At 46.5% G+C, this 23,322-nt stretch overlaps 1 protein-coding gene across 2 annotated transcripts in view; it reads right to left on the minus strand.

The window, feature by feature from the left end:
* The window catches only part of TAF4B (TATA-box binding protein associated factor 4b), a 309,374-nt gene that overhangs the window by 256,606 nt on the left and 29,446 nt on the right, over positions 1–23,322 (minus strand). Inside the window, exons 3-4 of one of the 2 annotated variants that reach the window (XM_078687389.1) lie at positions 21,875–21,973; positions 9,855–11,699 (exon numbers count right to left, since the gene is read on the minus strand). In XM_078687389.1, coding sequence (XP_078543515.1) covers positions 9,855–11,699; positions 21,875–21,973 — 1,944 coding nt within the window. The remainder of the gene's footprint in view (positions 1–9,854; positions 11,700–21,874; positions 21,974–23,322) is intronic. The other variant, XM_078687390.1, reaches the window with a different exon arrangement.

Below are 23,322 nucleotides of genomic sequence, written 5' to 3' on the forward strand. Positions count from 1 at the left end.
GGTGGGATCTCAGGGTCCGAAGGACGACATCTAATTTAATGCAACTTGTGCGCTTTTTAGTGCCTACATTGTTTGTGTTATAAACAGCTAATGAAAAATATATACCACTGTGCTCAACAAGAGATGCACCAATAATCTTTGCACAGACCTGGAACAAGAAACTCTGCATGGACAGTCCTTCAGTCTCCTGTTGATATAAAACATCATACATTTTTGGATTCTTGGAAACCAGTTAATTGTTTTTGCTGCCCTCTATCATACACCACGACCAAAGTAGAAAGGTCTCATATCAGCTGAATATTCTGGTTCATGGAAGCTCCCATAACCATGCTCAAGGGCAGCAGTACTGACAGCAGATATTCAAAAAGCTTTCGATTTCATAAGTTGGAAGTATATATTTGCTGTGCTGAAAATCTGGGTATTAAAGGAGAGCATGTTGACATGTATAACTTTATTGTACACTGGACCACTGGCTGGAGCTCACAAAGGTAGAATCGACAAAAACATAAAGAGGGGGAAGTGACAGGGTGATTCTTTGTCCACTCATATTGAAATTGCTGAGGGCCTCAAAAGCTAACCTAATGCAGTACAAAAGGTAGAAACAATAACACGCTACACTAGACACCACGGATCTAATCAATGTATGCAACAGATACTTCTTTATGTTAATGATGTGAAGATAAATCCAGCTCTGCCCAGAAATAAGATAAGGAATTGTAGAGAGGCATCAGACCACGGGTTAAGTCGTTCCTGATACCTGGAGCTATCGCTGAGAATGTGTGATTATCTAGGGAGAAATAAAATACATCGACATGTATCAGACAGATGGTAAGATAAGGCAGAGCAGATAAGTGGTGAAGGAGGGTGGGGGGGAGGGGGGGGAGGCATTGCCTTCTGAAGGACACTTTCAAAGGGTTGACACTCGCTGGTCAAGTGGCAGTTGGAACATGCCTTTTAAATGTCCTGGGATTTTATTTTCTGTACAGACCCTTTTCAGAGACCTAGACTATGTATTCAAGGATTTAATATAAAATACTGGACGCCACAGGGTCACTGAGTAAACTAGGTCCGCCCATGGAATAGGGAAGATTGAGGGTTCCCGATTTTGAACTCTTATGTAGTGTCACAGTTGCAGTTGGCACCCATGTGGATTGTTGGAACCCATTTACTGTAAACCAAATGCTACCAAATCAGACAGGTAAACAGTGATTACTGAAGCCGAGAGATGGGAGAGGTAATGTGCTGCACCTACTGACAGTAGTCAAACAATTCTTAGATAGATACTGTGCAAAGACTCAGCCTGTTGCAACATTTTTCCTGAGCTTCAAAATCTAGCACGTACCAGGATCACATGGTAAGGACTGGAAAAGTGCCTTGACCACTCGGCCCATGGCGGAAATTTGTTTGTTCAAATGATGTAGATACCCTCTGACCTTTCCCTGAATTACTTCTAGAAACTGCTCTGCCCATGGGCGAAAATCCTTACATATGGGAAGATAGTTGCTGTAACTCAAGAAATATAGGATAAGTAAGATAGAGACCCACTTGTAAACCCATGTATTACATAAGTTACTCATACTGGGGTTCAGGAGAAAGGCCATGACATGGCTAGATAGGACACTAAAGGCTGAAGTGGTCGTTTATGGACCAACAGGGATAATGGATAACTGGCAAAGGAAGGGAAATGAGGTATGGGAAGTGGTACCTCGTTTTGAGACTCATGCCCAAAATGTTTCGAAAGCTGAAATTTAAATTGATACAATTCAATTTCCTCCACAGGACATATCTTGCCAGGGGGAGGAAATAAGAAATACTCATACATTAACACCTTACGCCCCCAGATGTAGACACATGGAGTCACCTTTTTACCGTACATGGGCTTTTTCAGAGAGAACAGAGTGCAGTGGCTGATAATATAGTCTAGGCTAATGATAGGAGCTTCGCGGTCATCCAAGATGGTCGCGTGAGCACAGAGCTCCCCGGACCCGCGCCGCCCTTCGCAAATATCCTGACTATATCCTGCTTCTGAAGTTGGGCTTTTGTTCGTAACTCCTCGCTGATCTTCACCGTCTTTGAAGATTTGAATTCGGACGTTGGGGTCCACTTCTACATCGTCTTGAACTTTTGCGGCCCACGCTGCGGCGGACCGGGGGCTCGATTGATCGTCTGGCCGCGGAGTAGTTCAACAACAACGGCTGTAGGGGTCTTCTCTGGATGGACCCCGGTTTACTTTCAGTTTTGTTTCCTGCTCCCGGCTCGGATTGATTGCTGCGCTGCCCTCACCGACTCTTGGCTGGCTTGGTGCCTCTACATGGCTATGTGCTGTCCCTGCTGAGTGCCTCATGTCCAGCTTATTGGTGCCTCCACTGTTCTGAGCCAGTTTCGTCATCTTTTTGGCCACTCAACACCCGGCCATTTTCACCAGGTCGCGCGGGCCCCTCCGGGGTCCCTTCGCCAATATGGCCGCCAGACCCGAGGCTGAGAGACGCAAGATCAAGACACCTCTCAGAGGGGGTCAGACCAGACGAATATTATGGACCATTACTCCCATCTAAAGGGGTCCCCCGGTGGAGCTGGCCGCGCTATTGATGATCCTAAGACCGATTCTACTGCGTCCTCTGAGGTATCGCTACAGGATGTCATGAGTGCCATCACCAGCCTGAAAGCCTCTATGGGACAGCAGTATGAGGCCCTTGCCTCTAAGATCGACACAGTGGCCGTAGACGTAACGCTGATTAGAGCGGACTTGGCTAAGACCAACGAGAGGGTCAAGTCGTTGGATTTGAAGACTTCTAGTCTTATTACCGATGTCTCGGACGCTCAGACTGAAATTGGCACCTTGCGTTCCTCTCACGACATGATGGCTCGTCGCCTCGAGGATTATGAAAATTGGGCCCGCCGTAACAATGTACGCCTTATCGGTGTCCCTGAAAATCCCGAGACGCTTGCAACCGATCTTCTTGTGGAAGAACTGGTCACAAACTATCTCGCTTCCACCGGACTTAGTAAATTCTTCGCTGTGGAACGAGCACATCGAGTCCCTGGCGGGAAGGCGAAGCTTGGGCCCCCCCCACGCGACCCATTATTGCACGTCTGTTCCATTTTAGGGACAGGGACGCTATCCTTCAAGCCTCGCGGGACAAGGGCCCTGTGAAATTAGACAATGCTTCAGTGACCTTCTATCCCGACTTTTCACCTCTTGTCCAGAGGCAGAGGCTGGGGTTTCAGGGAGTTAAGAAACGGCTGCGGGACTTGGGCCTTAAATACTCCATGTTGTTTCCTGCCAGACTCCGGATTGAATGTGATGGACGCACCTTTTTCCTTTGACCGCACGGACAATGTTGGTGACTGGCTTGACTCTTTACCCAAGAAGGACGACCGATCCGGGCACCCTGGTGGCGCCGAGGGAGGCGTGCCGGAGTGAGAGTGACTTTGTGGATCCTGACGTCTGAACTTTTTCATCACTTCAGCTGAGTTTGGACATTGGTTTCCATGTTCTTATTCTAGATCGGCCCGAGGGTGGCGTGGGGTTAATGGGGACTCTTCTTCCTCCTGGGTTCTTTGTGTAGATTAGTTTTTCGATTGGGCGACAGGCACACTGCAAGTTGGGGAGGCTCATGAGTCATACGCAGGGGTGCAGGGTGGGGGGTGTTGTAACGGGTTTTCGTGGGGGGGTGGTGGGGGGGCCTGTGTGTCTTCTTTTGTTCACGAGGCATCGTATCATTTTTCTCAATTGCTCTGATCATTGGGTCCTGTGTGGGTGCAGCTCTCCCTTCTTCACGGGGAGGGGGGGTAGCGAGTTGAGACTGCTCTCCTGGAATGTCAATGGGTTGGGAGACAGGATAAAGCGAGGGATTGTGTCGCAGTTCATTAGACGCCACTCCCCCGACATAGTCCTTATGCAGGAAACACATTTAATAGGCAATGCGTGTCATGCCATGAATCGGCGTGGATATAAGCTGGTGGCTCACTCAGGGTTTACTTCAGGTTCCAGAGGAGCGGGCATTCTTATCCGGACTTCTCTCCCTTTTGAAATTGACGTAGTTCTTCTTGACGACAGGGGGCGCTACGCGGCGCTCACTGGTAGATGGGAGGGGAAGACACTGTCCATACTTTCTGTGTATGTCCCTCCGGGCCTGCAGGCCCCTACTTACGCTGATCTAGGCATGGTTATATTAGGGCTTCCTGATCCTTGGTGTGGACTTTAATTCTGTGGTTTCTGGCTACCTCGATCGATGTCCCCCCAGGGATTTGGCAAGATCCCAAATGTGGCTGAGTGACTTGCTTGACACCTTTGGTCTGGTAGACTGCTGGCGGTTGATGCACCCCACGCAGCTGCAGTACACTTTCCATTCTGGGGCCCATGGCAGTCTGTCTAGGCTGGACTACTTTTTAATGCCATCTGTCCAGTCCTCCTCCATTAGAGAAGTTCGCCAGCTTCCCAGGGGTATTTCTGATCATTCCCCTCTGTGGCTTTGTTTTGCGGTTGGGGCGGGTAGTGCGGGTAGAGTGGCACCTATCAATCCTTGGTACTTCCGCAATCCCGAAACCCGTTCTGAACTTGTGAAAGCTATTGATCATTACTTTGATGAAAATGTGGGGTCTGTTTCTTCTTCTGTTTCTTTGTGGGAGGCCTTTAAGACAGTCATTCGTGGGCAGTCCCTGTAGTTGATCGCCGCCACCAAGAAGGCTAATAATGTGGAACTTGTGCGCATGGAAACTGAAATAACCGTACTTGAGAATGATCTTGAATCGGGGGTCTCTCACACAAAGCTACACTCCCTCAGTTTGAAACAAGCCGAATATAGCGCCCTTGTTACGGATGCGGCGAAAGTGATGTATAGAGAGCAACAGGGTAGGTTGTATGACGTGGGTGACAAGGCTGGTAGGTTGCTTGCGTGGTTGGACAAGACAGAAAGAGTGAATTGTGTTGTGCCGGTGATTGAGAATTCTGATGGTGAATGTGTTACGGTACACCGGTAGGGATTGTTCAGTGTTTTGTGGACCATTTCAAGACAGTGTATGCGTCGGTTTGCGATAGAGATGAGGACGACTCTAGCTTGCTGCTGCGGGACATTGCATTGCCCTGCATTTCTGACGCCGATCGAGACCTCATGGAGGCACCTCTTACGGTGGATGAAATCGCGGTGGCCATACGCTCCCTTCGCTCTGGCAAAGCGATGGCCCCAATGGTTTACCCATTGAGCTGTACAAGCTGCGGCCCGATAAAATGGCGCCCTACTTGAAGGGGATGTTCCTTGAGGCTTTGGAATCCGGTTCCCTTCCTGTGGATCAACGACTTGCTACAATTGAGGTCATCCACAAGGAGGGTAAGCTGCGGGAACGTTGTACATCGTACAGACCCATTTCCCTACTGAATGCCGAACCTAAAATTCTTGCTAAACTGTTGGCTAATCGCTTGATTAAAGTTATCGGTGACTTGATCCACCCGGATCAATCCGGTTTCATCCCGCATCGCAACACCGCCCTCATTCTTCGGAGACTCCATGGAGTTCTCGCGAGAGCTGAGACGCTTACTGAGCCGGCCATTTTGGCTTCCCTTGATGCTACCATGGCCTTTGATACCATTGAGTGGCCCTATCTTTGGGCGGCCCTCTCGAAGTTTGGATTTGGCCCGGTCTTCATCGCCTGGGTGAGGCTTCTGTACGAGAGGCCTTTGGCTCAGGTGGTCGTTAATGGGAAGGTGTCCGGTGTTTTTACGCTTGGGCGCGGCACTCGACAGGGCTGCCCGCTGTCTCCGCTGCTTTCCGCCCTCGCTTTGGAACCCTTGGCGGAATGGCTCCGTTGGGAGCCTTCGATGCGCGGCATTCGATGGACCCCAGATTGAGGATCGTGTATCGCTATATGCGGACGACATACTTCTCTACCTTACCTCCCCTCGGAAATCCCTGAATGTACTTTTTGATGTTCTTACCTCCTTTGGGAAGAACTCAGGTCTCGTTATCAATTGGGCTAAATCCTGCGTCTACGTTTTGGCAGGAGATCTCCCTCCATTGCCTCCTAGATTTCCAATTCAAGTGAGTGAGACCGGCTTTAAGTACTTGGGAATTTATGTCTCCTTGGATGCCTCTGTGCGCTATGAGCGTAATTTGTTGCCCCCCCTTCAACGGCTTAAGCTTGATGTCGTACGTTGGCGCAGGTTGCCACTGTCGCCCCTTGGGCGCGCGGCACTCTTTAAGATGATGTCGCTGCCTCGGTTTCTGTATGCACTCCAGAATTCATTTGATCCAGTTCCTTCGGGTTATTTTCGTGAAGTGGAGAGTTTACAGAGACGATTGGTCTGGGATGGGAGCACACGCATTGCTCTTTCCAAGCTCACGCTTCCATGGTATGACGGTGGTATCGCCCTTCCAGACATCAAGCGTTATTATTGGGCTTCCCAGTTGAGTGCGGTCAACCATGCGACTTACATAGCTGGCCCCGCCCTTTGCCATGGATAAATACCTCCTGCCAGGCGGGAATTTCAACAGGGCGTTGTATTCTAAGAGGCTCTATGGAGCACTGACCGGTCCCACTGGAATTGCGGTACGGGTGTGGCAGGATGCGAATGCGGCATTGGGATGGTGTGGTAGATACACCTGTGCAACCCCTTTGTATGATTCTGAATGTTTGGGGCATTTGTGGAGAACGAAAGGCTTTGACAAATGGGATATGATTGGCGTAAGTAAGGTAGGCGATCTATGGTCTAAGGGTACCGTTAAGACCTTTGAAGTATTGAAGACGGAATACGAGCTCGGAGACACGGAATTCTTTAGGTACGCCCAGGTCCGTCACGCTCTGTTGTCAGTTTTTGCTGTGGGTGACGATATTCCTGAGTCCTCCCCTCTCAAGGACCGCATCCTTGATGGTCATGTGCCCGACAGCACTATTTCATTAATCTATAAAAAACTGATCAATAATAGAGCTGATCTGCTTGTGCGCCTTAGGGCAACATGGGGTGCGGACGGGTTGGAACTAGATGACGAGGATTGGCAATCGGCTCTGTCCTCGCCTAAAGAGGTTGCCATACCTGCTCGCCTTAGGTTTGTTCAGCTTAAGATCCTCCATCGTGTTTATGTTACTGGTCCGAGTCTGGTTCGTATGGGATATTCCTCTGATGGATTGTGTAAGCGTGGCTGCGGTATGTCTGGTACCTTCCTCCACATTCTATGGGAGTGCCCGGAGGTGGTTGAATTCTGGTCCCGTGTGCATGTGGTGATGGAAAGGGTCACTGGTGTGTCCCTGCTGCCTGAAGCCAGGCGCTGTTTGTTGAACGTTTGGGCACCTAACGATTACAATTCGGCGCAGTTGATTTGGGCGACTCTCGGCAATATGGTCGCGAAGAGAGATATCTCTCAACTCTGGGGCTCGCACAGGTCACCCACTGTCTCAAATTGGAAGGAGAACATGGACTGGTGCATGCTTCGGGAGAAAACTGTGCATTTGTCACGGGGCAGACCCAGGAAATGGGGTAGGATATGGTCTCAATGGAATACATATCGTGGGAATATATGTACTCCCCCACATGATCCATCTTCTGATGCCCCTTTGTCCCCCTAAATTGACGTTCCTAGCTCCTATATTGACGTATTATTGCTTGTTTCCTTGCTGCCCCCTCCCCCACCCTTCCTGAATATCGACTGCACTCTCCTCGGCGTGCTTCAACATCCTACGCATGCTACGGAAGATCTTCTGGTGGATCCCCACCGAGACCAGGAAGACCGTCACCCAGGCCCTCGTCACCAGCCGTCTGGACTACGGCAACGCCCTATACGCCGGTACCACCGCCAAGCTCCAGAAGAGACTCCAGCGGATCCAGAACGCCTCAGCCAGACTCATCCTCGACATCCCACGAACCAGCCACATCTCCGGACATCTGAGAGACCTTCACTGGCTCCCCGTCAACAAAAGAATCACCTTCCGCCTCCTCACCCACGCACACAAAGCCCTACACGACCAAGGCCCGAGCTACCTCAACAGCCGAGTCAACTTCTACGCTCCCAAACGCCACCTCCGATCAGCCAACCACGCCCTCGCCGCCGTCCCCCGCATCCGAAGAGCGACTACAGGAGGAAGGTCCTTCTCCTACCTGGCCGCCAAGACCTGGAACTCCCTCCCGACCGACCTGCGCCTGACCCAAGACCACCTCTCCTTCAGGAAGAAGCTGAAGACCTGGCTGTTCGAGCAGTAGCGGCACCCCCCCCCCCCCCCCCCCCCCAGCGCCTTGAGACCCTACGGGTATGTAGCGCGCTTTATAAGTGTCACTGATTGATTGATTGATTGACTATATGTATTGTAAGTTGGAGCTCTGCCTGCTTGAACTCGTGATCATGTATTTTGTGTCTCTTGCCTTGTGAATTTTGTTATTTTTTGTTTGCTTCATTATTTCAATAAAAAAATTTTTTTTAAACAGAACGTGCCTGTTAAACTAGATGGTGCATTCGAATAACAGTTTGCAAGTGTATGTGCATTGCAGAATGTTAATTCTTTTACCAACAATCATTAAGACATGCATTAAAAAAACTAACATTTTTCTTCTGATTGTGTATATTTACACAGTGAAGATTTCACCTGAAAAATCAATAAGTACTTATTTAAAAGAAAAGAACAGCTCTATATAACAGCATTGCGGTTTCCTTCATCATCAGATGATTGGGACTGGACTAGACCGGCTCCCTGAAAAAGATATTAAACTTGAATGTGTACGTACATGGGATGTATTAATCATGAATTTGTTCTCCCAACACATATTCTGGGTCTATTAACATATTTATTTCTTCAGTGGGATTGACAGAGTCACTGCAATCTTAAGAACCCTACAAAAATGTACCAGATTAGGTTTTGTAAACTATGCTCTTGAGGTTTCTCATTTTTAAATTGCCTTTGTTTTTCTAGGCTTCAACATTATTTGCACTAGAGTGCTTCTTCATTTAGGATTTGAAATGCTTAGGTGCTGAAATTTCCTTTTGTGGTAAAAGTATTAGAAATAAGACGTTATCCATTTCACTATTCATTGTGGCATCCAGTTCTACAGCCATTCGTTTGTCTATGAATATTGATCGAAGTCTGTAAATCCTTCATACGGAGATTAGACGTGTTGATTTATTTTCCTCTGCCATTCACTCTGCAAATTTCTAAAGTCTGCCCAGACGGCACCATGAGAACTGCTTTCATTAAGCCCTCCTTGTAATGTCAATAGACATCTCTCTCACATCAAAATGTTACAAGGCATCAGCCCATCACTAGATTCATAGCTGCCACAACCAATCATTATCGCCACAGCCTTGGTGAGAGGAAAAGAACCACCCTCTCCTACTAATAGAGAAAACACTTTGTGTATCTGAACATGTGTCCTGCTTAGTTATATGTTCTGTAGGTGAAGAATGTATAAAGGATCTCAGTGGACTAACAGATGTCAAGTACCCTGGTGGGAAGGAATTAAAAACAGACAGGGGGCCCCTTTGTCCGATTTTCAACTTGCATGATATTACTTCTCTCTTCTTTCATTACAGCCATGAAATCACACCTGCAGAGAAGTGACTGTCAAGCGTTTAACTACCTATTATAGCACATATTCACATGTAACACCCGCCATCCCCCTCAAGATCTTTTGAGGCAATTTTTAGATAATGTCCTTCATGCACCTCAAAATGTAGTCACCCAGAGTGCATGTCACATTATACCACTTTTAAACAAACTTTTCACTCAATTAAGCATGTTGAAAAACCACTAGATAAATAAATTGCATACATCACTCGCAAAATAAGGACTATGCATATACAGAGATCGATAATAACTGGTGATGGTTTTCTCTATGAATAACATCTGATTTGCAGATAAAGTAAAAAACTTACAGTGGAGTTTGTAGTTTGAACAGCCGGTGTTGCCTTCGAGGCGTCTGTCTTGATAGAGATGACTTTCTGTGTTGCCGGTGCTGCGAACCGAGTTGGATTCATGTTGGCCGAAGGTGTGCTGCCAATCACAGGTGTCCCAGGACGGGCAGCCGTGGTGACAGTCATGGGCATTCGGGTAACACCAGGGGTTCCAACGGTTACAGGCAAACAAATGGCTGTAGGCATGCTAACTGTTGTAGGAATGAAAGAATGAGCTGCTGTGCCAACTGAGGTACTACTGGCAAGAGGGACAGGGTTTCGAACAGCTCCGGACAAGCCTATGGTAAGTGGGGTCCCAGAAGAAGTCGGAGTGCTAATGGTGAAAGACATCCTAGTACCAGCAGACATACCAAATGTTGCAGGAATCTGAATAGCAGTTGGCATGCCAACAGTCAAAGGTCGTCCAGCAGCAGGAGTCACAGACGTCAGATTAGCTGCTGGAGTGCCAAGAGAGGCTGGAATCCCAATTGTGGTAGAGTTGCAGAGAGGTGCTGGCATTCGAATAGTTGCTGGGATGGCCAAAGGGGCTGGCACCCGAACAACAGGAGAGGTGCAGAGGGAAGCTGTTGTCCGAACTGCGGCAAGGGTAGCTGGTGCACCGAGAGGGGCCGGTGACTGAACTACAGCTGTCGTCCCAAGGGGGGCTGGTGCCAGAACCTTGGAGGTGGTGCTGAGAACAGCTGGTGCTCTTAACAGGGCAGGGGCAGCTAGAGGAGCTGGCACCCTAACAGTGGTCGTGGTGCCAAGAGGAACAGGCATCCGAACCATGGCAGTGGTGCAGAGAGGAAGTGGCATCCTAACTGTTGTAGACGCACCAAACGTAGTTGGTAGCCCAACAGTAGAAAAAGTACCAACAGATGCTGGCAACCCAGCAGTGGTAGAAGTGCTAAGAGATGGTGGCACCCCCTGCACAGCAGGTGTGCCAATAAAGGAAGTGTTCCCACCTATGGCAGGGGTGACCAGAGAGGTGGACACACCGACACTGGCAGTGGAGCCCAGAGAAACCGGCACTGCATTAGAAGGACTATCAACTGAGTTTGGTGTCGGAACTGTGGTGGGAATGCTAGGAGGGTCAGTCTTACCAATTGTAGTAAATGTGCCAACTGTGGAAGGGGTGCCAGTAGCAACAGGTGTGCCAATAGTGATAGACATACGAGTGGGGTTTGGAGTGTTACCAGCAACTGTAGACGTCAGAATAGTAGCAGTTGTGGTAGAGGTAGGAGAAAACTGAGTCACTGCAGGCACAACAGTCACAGGTGCACCAGTCATCACAGGTGTCTGTGCAGAAGTAGTAGTAACATTCGGAGGTGCTCCAGTAATGGAAGGTGGGTTGCCAGTCATAGTTGTCCGAGTAATGGGAAGTGTGGCAACAGTCTCAAGTGTCCGAGTACCCAAAGGAGCACTCTGAGTTCTAGTAAAGGGAGACATGCCAACAGTCAAAGGCGTCCGAGTAGTGGGCGGTGTGCAAACAGAGGTAGGAGTAGGCATCACAGGCCGAGATGTCTGTGTAGTAGAAGGCATTCCATTTATAGACGTTTGAGTAGCGTTAGGCACGCCAACAGTAACAGATGTTAGGGTGGTAACAGGTGTTCCTAAAGCAGAAGAAATCCGAGAATTTGCAGGCATTCCAAAAGTCACGGGACCTGGAGCAGCAACAGGAGGGCCAGCAGTTGCAGGACTTGGTGTGGTTGCATTCACACCAGTAGTTGCTGTGGTGCCAATGGAGGCAAGTGTGCCAGGAGTTGCAGCAGTGGTAGCACTCGGACGAGCAGTCGACACAGTGACATTAACGACTGGACCAGTAGACTAGAAAGAAAAATACAAATACATTTAAATCAAATATGTCCTTCTGCGAAGTCACAAAACAAAAAATGCTAAATTTTAAGCACCAAATTGCTTGTGTTTCACCTGTAAACGTCTTACTTTCTTGTGAATGATGAGGTTACTGGGAAGCAAAAGCAAACTAAGAAAGCTCTCAAATAAGCAGGACTTCTTGGCAGAAGTTTATTTGGCTATTCCCTTTACGCTGCATCATAAATTTACTCTTGTTCCCTATACTTAAAAAGGCCATTCATTATGGCCAAAGGGTAATCTTACTCTCTCAAACGTCATTAAGGAAAAAGCGTGAATTCGCATAAACTGCACAAGTGAGGTATAGAATTTTGTAGTTGCCCTAAGCCAGAAGTTCCGCTATATGTTCCGGTACAGTACTACCCTACCACCATCATCATTGCTAAATCTGCTTTAAAAAAAGAAAAAAAATTGACCTCCCTAATCTTGGGCCATCACATCAAAACTGTATGTCTCACTAATGAATAGGTACCCCCCCCCCTCCCCCCCCACAGCGGATGAGCCATGATATCCAGAATGTAGTTACTCCCTTCACTACATAAGGATGCATTTCACAAAACGTATCACATTTGTCATTGGACAACTAATCTTGCAAACTGATTTGCTCCCTTGACAGCACTGTACAGAGGGTCAAATGTTTTATTGACTTCTGTTTAAGGAAAAAATAAAGTATCATTATTCAAAATACAACGCTGTAAAGAAACAAGACTGATGCACATCACCCATTTTGAAAATACAGAAGATCAGCATGCTGCAGCATGTAACTGTGAGCAACATGTTCCTAGCACCCTGAAATGTTCATCAGTTCTCAGACTTTAATCAGCAGGGATTAATCAAATGTTTAGAACCAGCTTTAGCAGTCTGACCAGTTTCATTTTGTCAAAACTATTCATAATAAAATTACATATGCATAGGTATACATAAAAGGTGATTTTAGTGAGCTTTCTGCATCCACTTGTCTGTTCAAGAGCCATCCACAGTTTCCTTCTGCCTACAGCACAGGGGAGGGAGTCAGCCCACATCAGCCAGGGGCTATCTTCATATTCAGTGATGCTTTTTTTTTTTTAAGGAAAATGAACATCCTTACCCAAGAGTGTATATCAGGCAGAATTAGTCTTAGGGTCACAGATAATTCTAAACACCAGCTCTAGGCTTTTTTTTCTCAAAACGCTTCATCATAAACTTCACTAATGCCTTGAGGGAGCTGTATCCCAAAACACCTGGTCACCAAAATCAGATAGTTGAAGGCAGGTTGTATGAGGAGCAGACCATGCAGTTATCAATTCAGTACTGTGGAACCATATACTTCAAGGTGGAATCATGTTGCATAGCCTTCAGAGTACTTGTGTTTGCAACTCCACAATAGGCTGAAGCGAACAACCTGCAAGATATATACCACTATAACAAGAGCTGTGGTACCTTATCAGTACATTAAGAAAAGTGCAAGGGGTGGGTGAATGCAGAAAAGAGGATTTAAGTGCAAAAGCAAACAAATTAAGCAACTGACGGCTAGGAATGGCTTGTATTACACAGAGACAAAGGACTTAAGAAGGACGTAAATGAACACTTCAAATGGACAGGGATTAGGAATGGACAGGAATGGCCCTGAATTCAAACTTGACATTTTACGACTCAGTTTAACTTGGCAGCAGGCCCAGGGCATGCAAGTAGTCTGGAGAACAGGAAACTGGTTACACCAGTAAGTACTTGGGTGAGGGAGCTCCATATAGGTAAATTTATGATCATACAATAATAGAGTGGAAACCAACCATCTATCTTATTTCTGATTTTCTGCAATAGGATATATTCTTGAAAAAGGCCACTTGGAGAATTAGGTTTTGAGCCAGAGTTAAGGTAGTATTTAAGATGTTGTGGATGCAAAATAAAGAGTTTGTAAGTTTTCACAGATTCCGCTTGTGCCCGGATGTGGGATACAGAACTACAAATAAATTCACGTAGGCTGTTTGTAGATCATAGGGATGCATGTCTTTTCGAAAACCTACAATATTAAATATTCTCACCTTTATACTTACTTCAAGAAGGAAAATGCTCAAGTATGCATCTGTTCTTGGCATGTAGAGCTGCAGAATTGCACACTATGCATAGATGGCCACCTAGTGTTGGGCCCGGTTGTTTGCAGTTTGTTTATCTTGTAGAAAGTCTTTGGAAGTCACGAGATAGGTGACTACTCCTTTGGGTGATACTGCGCATGGGCATCGGCTCCATCCCCAGATTGTTTTTTGCCATTAGGGAAGTGATGGAGCTAAGAGATAGTTATGACCATGTGTGTTTATATCTAATGACGATAACACTGGAACAGATGAAGGTAGCCGGGGAGGCGGGTGGGCATGTGCAATTCTGCAGCTCTACATGCCAAGAACAGATGCATACTGGTACGTAGCATTTTCCGTTCGAGGCATATGAGCTGCAGATTGCACACTATGCATAGATTGTATAGCAGTACCCACATTAGCGGCGACCACCCGTATCTGTTGCAGTTGTTTGAAATAGTATTTTAAGTACAGCTTGGCCTACAGTGGCTTGTTGCTTTGTTTGCACATCTACACAATAGTGTTTTGTGAATGTGTGCGGTGTAGACCATGTAGCTGCTTTGCAGATGTCTTCTAAGGGAATGTTCCCTAAGAATGCCATGGAAGCCCCTATTTTCCTTGTAGAATGGGCTTTTGGAGGAATTGTTAGTGTACGCTTAGCTTTATGATAACATATTTGGATACACTTAACGATCCACCTGGCAATACCAGATTTTGATATTGGGTTGCCTGTATGCGGTGGTGAAAAAGATACAAAAAGCGGTTTTGTTTTCCTAAAGCTTTGTGTTCTCTCTATGTAATATAGTAATGCTCTTTTGACATCTAAGGTGTGCAGAGCTCTTTCTGCTACTGTTTGTGGCAGCAAGAAGAAAACTGGCAGTTCCACAGATTGGTTTAGATGGAATGGCGAAATGACTTTTGGAAGGAATTTAGGGTTTGTACGAAGAACAACCTTATTGTGGTGCATTTGCAGAAAAGGTTCTTGAATGGTAAAAGCTTGCATTTCACTAACTCTTCTTAAAGAAGTAATGGCTACTAGGAAAGCCACTTCCCATGTGAGAAATTGCAATTCACATTTATGTAAAGGTTCAAATGGAGGTCCCATGAGACGTGTGAGCACTATGTTTAAGGTCCACACAGGTGAAGGTGGTATTCTTGGAGGTATTATCCTTTTGAGACCCTCCATGAAAGCTTTAATGGCTGGTACTCTAAAAAGAGACAGATGTTGTCTATTTTGTAAGTAAGCTGCAATGGCAGCTAGGTGCAACCTGATAGATGTGTAGGCTAAATTACACTTTGGAAGGTGTAGTAAATAGCCTATAATGGGTTGGATGGACACATCTAGGGGATTTATGTTGTTGTTTTGACAGTATATTACAAAATGTTTTCACTTAGCAGCATAACATGCTCTAGTGGTGGGACGCCTTGCTTCCTTGATAACATTCATGCACTCTTGAGGGAGTTTAAGATAACCAAACTCTATGACTTCAGGAGCCAGATCGCAAGGTTGAGCTGAGCTGGGTCCGGGTGCCTGATCTCTCCATGGTTCGGAGTTAAAAGATGTGGAGATCGGTTTAGTTTTTGATGTGGTACCACAGATAGCTGTAGCAGTGTGGTGTACCACGGTTGTCTGGCCCACGTTGGAGCTACTAGTATAAGCGTTAGCAAGTGTTGTTGCATCTTGCGTACTAGTACAGGAATCATTGGTAGAGGAGGAAAAGCGTACGCAAATAGTCCTGACCAGTTCATCCATATCGCATTGCCTTTGGCCAATGGGTGTGAGTACCTGGCGGCGAAGTGTGGGCATTTTGCGTTGTCGTGGGCGGATGAAGCACTTGTGGACGAAGTTCCCACGAGTGCATCTGCTGAGTCTGCCGACTTAGCAGATCTGCCATGGTGTTTTAAACCCCTGAGACGTGTTGGGCTATTAAGAAGATGTTCTGAGGAATCGCCCACCTCCATATCTGATGAGCTAGTTGAGAGAGCTGCAGAAAGTGTGTCCCTCCTTGTTTGTTTATGTAATACATGGCTGTCATATTGTCTGTCGGACTAAGACAGTCTTGTTTGCAATTTGTTTTTGGAATGCTTTTAGAGCTAGAAACACAGCGAAGAACTCCAGATGGTTGATGTGGAGTAGTTTTTGCATTGGTGTCCACTTTCCCTGCATGGTGTGATGCAGTAGGTGGGCTCCCCAGCCGGAGAGCGATGCGTCTGCTGTTAGTATTATTTGTGGAACTGGCTCTAGGAATAGTCTGCCTTTTGACAGGTTTTTTTTGTGTTCCACCATTGCTGAAGTGTGACCATATGGAAATGATCTGACTATATGTAAGCGTTTAAAGGTCTGAGGTCTAAAATAGGTCTCAGAGATCTGTCCTTCTTTGGAATTAAGAAGTATAGGGAATATACTTCTTTGTTCCTTTGATGTTTTGGAACTATTTCTATTGCATTTTTCTGCAGGAGAGAAGTACTTCTTGTCTGAGCAGCGTTAAATGATCTTGTGACATTGGACGCTGTTTGGGTGGTATGTTTGGGGGGTAGAGGTTAGTTCTAGACAGTAATTTCTAACTGACTAATCCTTGTGGTTCATGTCAGGCGTGCCCACAAACCAAGAAAACTGTGGAGGTTGACATAGGTACATCGAGACCCTGGAGACAGTTAAAATTCAAGAATTGCAATAGTGAACGACTAGTGTATCTGATAACATGCCCCTGCGGATTTAAATACGTGGGGATGACTACAAGTAAAATACGCGTCAGGATATCTGAGCATAAGAGCACAATTCGATGTAGGAGACAGGCTACCAAGCTAACCACACACTTTTTAGAAGCACATCATTCCTCCACGGCATTCCAATGGACCGTGTTGGAACAACCATTCATTCCTTCTCACACTGCAGATGTGGCGAAATTTCTTCTTCTAAAGGAACAAAAATGGGTCCTGAAGCTTGACACTCATCGTAGTGGGCTTAATGATGAGATTCCTTGGTCCTCCTTTTAAGTGAATAAATTACACCAGGTGATCTTTTCAGATAATTAAATATTGACTATTCAAAGAAAAGTAGTTTTGCCCTCAATGGTAGTAAACCACCTCGTGGCTTTACTACGTTGATTGTTTTAGAGACTGTTGTCATGCTATGCCATAGAACATTGCCATCTCCAAGTCCGATCAAGATCGATAATGGTGCTGTTTTTCCTAACATGCAGAACACGGTCGACACGAACAACTGCTCGCCAGTTACATGTATTATTCTGCACATGCACCTTTGGTTCGAACATAACATGGTAACGAGACCGCTGGTACGCCCCTTGGAAACACTATTGTTTCTCTGGGTTTCCATGGCATCTTATTATGACGAATTTCTAGTCCTATGCGTTCCCACATTTGATATGTCACATGACTCGCCAAGCCAATCAGCACGGCCTTTTCTGAACAAACTCTGTCTGAGCCGGCGGACCAATCAGCGACCACACTTGGGGTGTCACATGACCCGCTAAGCCAATCAACATGGCCCTTTTATACAACTGCGGTCTGTGCCGTCGGTACCTCCCCAGTCGGTTCAGATGCCGGCTTCGAAGTACCGACGGACAGGTAAGCTCGCGGTGACTATGTCGGTGAGAGATACGCTCCAGGGACGACTTTATCGTCCATTTTTGCTATTTGTACAAATTGGGCTTCACGCTCTCTTTGACAGGGGTATTCATTTATTTTAAAGTGACATGCTGCTCTTTTTTTGTATGTTTGAACGCCGATCACGGATGAACAAACACACGAGACATCAACATGCTTAAACGACTGGCTGTCACGAATCACGCTGTTTCCGTTTGTAATTAAACAGAGTTTTCAACACCAACTACGGCGTTCTTTGAAATAGGAGGGGAAATCCTGTTTGAATGTTCTTTTGAATATTAAACGATTGCTGCTGGGGTTTATTACTGTGGAGGTGAGCTTTTATTGAAGAAAGGCATGTTATCGATTTTCGTTTACTTGCCCCTTATAGAGCGGTGCTTCACTCTACTCCTGAGCCACTGCCAGGTGGGGTGAGGTCGTCACTTCTTACGAGTTATGGTAGGATTTATGCAATTTTCTTTCATTGGGCATATAATTTATATATCCTGAAATGTCAATCAAATACACTACGTGCATGAGTGATAAAAGTCAGCACTGAGGGCTTGACTAAGCTAAGGCTTATAATCAATAGACCTAGCGGTATTGTGTGTTTATGTATGTGTTGTTGCCTCTCTGGCACTTAACCTCTTTTTTCTGACTTTTTAGTGAAACACATGACCAGTAAGGATAGACAAGACTCATCACCTAGAAACTGCAGGTGATCTCTGTACTTGTCCCTATATCTGGTGTCTTACTGCCTTTTTTCACTTATTATTTTTTCTTCTTAAGATTGCAGTAGCAATATTGTTGTTGGGTCCTGAAGAAAGCAAGGACAAACTTGTCTATTAATTGCTGAAACATGTCGACCTGGTACCATATCTAGACAGCTAATCTTTTCAAACTGTCTTATCAAATTTTTAATATTGGCGGAGTGAGTATCATCCAAATAAATTTTGTTCAGTACTCCCTCATCCAATTTTAACACACTTCTTTTTCTTTTTTCACTAGTTTTCTGCACTGCACCAAATCAGTTACATCACGCTTTACCACTCATAAGCCCAGAGGAGTGGTACACCATACTACTTTTTCAGTTAAAGGGACCATTTACCACCTTGGTTCCCTTTTTTTCTGAGAATACTACATCAGGATAGATGGTTTCGAAGGAATCCCAAATGATGAAGGGCAGTTCCGAGTGGTGACTGATGGGTATCTTTGACCATCTGCTAGGGTGTCATTGATTACCTTCCTTTAGTCAGTTAGAAAGTTCTGTGTTGAGCGGTAGCACATTCTGTAAACTCACTTTTTCTATAGACCCTCTGGTACTCTTTTGTTATGTATCTGTTGGGAATGTTCCCAGAGCTTGGTCTTTAAATATTCCCTTGGGTCCCATTTGATCGTAGTGTTGTTGTTAGTTCTAGACAGTAACCTGACTGAATTATTTGAAGCACCCACCTGTTTGATGTGATGTCTTCCCAGGCTGGTAGGTATTGCTGTATCCTTCCCCCGTCAGGAGTGGAATGGGGCGGGGAGAGGAGAGTCATTGGGTAGGGGTGGAGGCAGAGCGTGAGTTGTTGTTCTTGCCTCTGCCTTTGTTGTTGTTACCGCGGTCACCTCCCCTTTGGTAGCCCTTACTGTAGGTAGACTGAGTGGTGCTTTTGTACCCTGTTGAAGGTGTGTCTGATGAGTACCCTCTGTTTGCACCTCTATATGTGGAGCGACAAAATGAACGTCAGGGAGCCTGCGACTACAGACTCCCATAGATTTTGCAGTGTCGGTGTCTTTCTTCATTTTTGAGAGGGAGACATCCACATTGGGTCCAAATAAGTGTTGCTCATCGAATGGTTGATGGAGTATAGCTCTTTGGACCTCTGGCTTGAAGCCAGATATACGCAGCCAAGCATGCCTGCGCAGCAGGACGCTAGTATTGATGGCTCTGGAGGCTGTGTCTGCTGCATCTAGTGCACAGCGGATAGATGTGTTAGTGATAATTTTCCCTTCTTGAATTAGCTCACTAGCTCCATCTTTAAATGTATCAGGGAGATGTTGCATTATGTCTTCGAGCTCATCATAATGGGCCCAATCATAGCGTGTTAGTAAGGCTTGTGTGTTGGCAATGCGCCACATGTTTGCTGCTTGTAAGGCAGTTCATTTCCCCGACGCGTCAAGGAGTTTAGACTCCTTGTATGGTGGGGGAGCTTCACCTGATGTTTGAGAGGTAGCTCTCTTACGTGCGTTAGATACGACTAGAGAGTCTAGGGGAACTGGTCCCTTTATATATGCTGGGTCAGATGGTACAGCTTTATATTTTTTCTCAACTCTTGGGTTTATGACCCGAGTTCTGACTGGGTCTTTAAAGACATCAGAGGCATGTTTAACCACGCCTTTGAGCATTGGTAAAATTGCTGAGGACCTTTGTGCGGTGTCAAATGTGTCTAGCAGGAAGTCCTCCTCTACTGCATCGGAGTGCATGTGTACCCCATGGTATTGTGCTGCTCTAAGCAGTAACTGATTAAACCCCATAGTGTCTTCTGGCGGTGAAGGCCTAGAGGGGTATATGTCATCTTGAGGTACATTTGGAACGTCTGGTGTATTATAGTTGTCCCATGGGTCTGGCGAGGCTGGGGAAAATATGGCTCCTCTGGGTTAGCCCCTGTATCTGATATGTCGTCCCCATTACCATCATGTGTGCTAGATGGTGTAGGGGGGTGAGGTGGTGAAATATGGGGGGGAGGGATTGGGTGCAGGAGACGGGGAAGGCACATGCATAGGTGAGGTAGCAATGTCCTTCTTTGGAGCCGGAGCTGGTGCCTCTGATGGTTGTTTCTTTGATAACGTCAATCGACCAGTCTTGGGATCTTTTATGAGAGTCTTTTGCATTGGGTGTGGAGTAAACAAGTCTCTTTCAGGAATGTGACCTTTCGGCATGGAAGCTTGTTTTGGCGCCGTAGCGGCTTCTTTCGACCTCTTATCTTTAATGGGGGTCTTTTCCGGTTTCGAAGTCTTTTTCGGTTCCATGGGTTTTTCCGCATCTGATACTTTTTTCGGCTCCGATGTGTGCTTCGGCTCCGGTGCTTTCTTGGGGTCGGAAGCTTTGTGTGGCTCCGAAGTTGTTTTGGGTGCTAAGGGAACTGAGTGTTTCGGCACCGATGGCTTCGGTGCGGTACTATATGGTTTCTTCGGTGCCGGTGAGTGTGGGCTGGCACCGAGTGGGGGTCGACTCGAGCCCGAGTCGCCCGAAGGCTTTATTAACTTCTTGGCCGAGCCCAAAGGTGGGGCCGTCGAAGTAGTGTCACGGTGTGCACCCGAGCCCAAGGGCGTGACCGTAGCCTTTTTAGTGTGTGTCGAGGGAGGGTCGGGTCGACTGTCTTACTTATGACCCGCTGCGCTGGAGTCACGTCTTCAACATCAGAATCTTCTGCCTCTGAGTTGCTGTCGATGTCGTGCTGTTCTGGGAAGTCGACGCCTTCCTGGAAGAGGTCATCCGGAATCTATGCTGAAGATCGAGGCATTGTTCTTCTGGCTCTTCGGTCCCGGATAAACTTTTTGGAGCGGAAGGAGGCACAGGCTGAACAGTCCTTGGCCTCGTGCTCCGGAGAGAGGCAGAGGTTACAGACCTCGTGGAGGTCGGTGTGGGGAAACTTCAACCCACATCGAGGACACATTTTAAATGGCGTCCTTTCCATTAGCTGGAGTCGAGGCCTAGTTAGGCCCGAAGGCCGTAGTCGACGACCGGAATTGACGTTCTTGGTCTTGAAGAGTAGTGTTGACTGGAAAATGCTTTCGAGAGTAGTTTCTTGAAGCCGGTGAGGATTGCGCATCAAGGTAATCAGTTCCAACAAGGAGCGCTGGAACCACATCCGAGCGCGGTGGTCGGAAAAAAAACAATCTGGGGATGGAGCCGATGCCCAGGCGCAGTATCACCCAAAGGAGGAGTCACCTATCTCGTGACTTCCAAAGACTTTCTACAAGAAAAACAAACTGCAAACATCCGGGCCCAACACTAGGTGGCCATCTATACATAGTGTGCAATCTACAGCTCATATGCCTCGAACATAACTTTTGCTTCAGTGCTTATACTTATTCAGTTAAATAAACCAATATTGAGAGTTATCCATTTATGGATGGAGCAGCGAAGAGTTATCCCAAGTCTATAGACATACCAATTCTACACAAGCAAAGAGGCCAACACAAGGATTAGATACATCTGGGCTGTATTAATGAAGGTAAGGTATCTGCACCAGCATAGAACTTCTAGGCAGATCAAAGGCTAGGTTATCACTGCCAATCTTAGGGATAATATAACCTTGATTCACACAGAATGCGTTCTCGATTAGAGCTTGATACCAAAAAGCAAAGTATTGTAATTTAAATAGTGCATGACATATCAAGCTACTCTTTCATATTTCCATTAAGAAAATAAATCAACGGGCAGATTTTAAGCATCAAAACCTGCCAAAAGGCAAGTGGGATTACCTGTGTAACTGATGTTCTTTGAACAGTGGAGGACACAATGTTTCCTGGAGGAGTGGGCGATGGGGAGGATACTTTTGTCAGAACATTATTCCCCACAATCTTTAACATAAGAGAAAAACGTAATCTAAGTTATTTAAAAATATTAAAACACACATTTAAATGTAAAGAAAAGCCTTCTTTGCACCTGCAGAGCCTCCTGAGCACCAATCCTGATACAACCATCTAAAGGTAGGCATTAGAATTATAGGATTCAAAATCTAGAATAAGGAATAGTCGACGTCTCCGTCAATTATTAAGAATAAACAGTTGATAATAATGTGTTTCCTCATTCCTAAAAAGAGGATACACGATCGCTGCTTAAAGTTGCACAAATTTGTTTTTATGTTGCACTTCCAGGACGTTTGTTATATGCCGTGCACATTTTCTCTTTTACCAGGACTACTTCTCCCTTATACTAGGCATCTGTGCGACTAGTCAAAGAATACGAATATCAGTTTCTCAGCTGGTTTAGCTAATGGTGCTACTTAAGCATGGGGATGGACCAACATTTCTGAGGTAAGTTTTTAAGATCATCAATTATTACAGTATTTGCATACAAAGCCAAAACGCGTAGAAAATTATTTGGCAGAACAAGGTAGTTCACTTAGTCATTCACTGACGTCAACATTGACTTAACTTAAAAGCATCTTCAATCATGCCCCACTTCACAGCAGACTTATAGCTATGACAAGGCCATTCCCCCATGGGGGAACAGTCGGAACATCACAGTCTAAACCACGAGTATTCCGACTCCGCAAGCTAAACCACGCTTATGCGTGATTAAGGCTATGCGAGGTCTAGCTGCATTGGACGGAAGCAGGAAGATATATACCGTGAGCTACGTGGGGCTGGGCTGTAGTTCTGGGGGTTCTTTTGTGAGCTGGGGGTGGTTCGGGTAGGGTTCTGGGGTGGGTGTGGGTAGTTTTGTGGGCTGGGTCGGGCTAGTTTTCAGGGCTGGGTTGGGCTAGTTTTCAGGGCAGGGGGTAGGTCGGGCTAGTTTTCAGGGCAGGGGGTAGGTCGGGCTAGTTTTCAGGGCTGAGGGTAGGTGGGGCTTGTTTTCAGGGCTGGGAGAGGGTCGGGTAATTCTTTTTAAATAAGGGGTTAGGGTATTCGGCCTCAGGACAGGCTGTGGGGACTGGGTAGTCGGGGTAATTTTTAGGGCTTAGGGGAGGGCGGGGTAGTTTTTTTAGTGCTAGGGCTTGGGCTGGGTAAGGGTTTTAGGCCTCAGGGCAGATGAAGGGAATGGGTAGCCAGGGTAGTTTTTAGGGTTGAAGTCGTTATTAGGCGGGGGAGGGCTCGGTGTTTTTTTAAAACAGGGGTTTGTCTATGGGTAGTGGCTGGGGTAGTTGTAGGGAGAGCACAAGGGGGTGGGAGGGGGTTGAGGTAGTGTTTAAGGTTATGGACAGCGT

This window comes from Lissotriton helveticus, chromosome 4_1 (assembly GCF_964261635.1).
Source record: "Lissotriton helveticus chromosome 4_1, aLisHel1.1, whole genome shotgun sequence".
Classification (NCBI taxonomy): domain Eukaryota; kingdom Metazoa; phylum Chordata; class Amphibia; order Caudata; family Salamandridae; genus Lissotriton; species Lissotriton helveticus.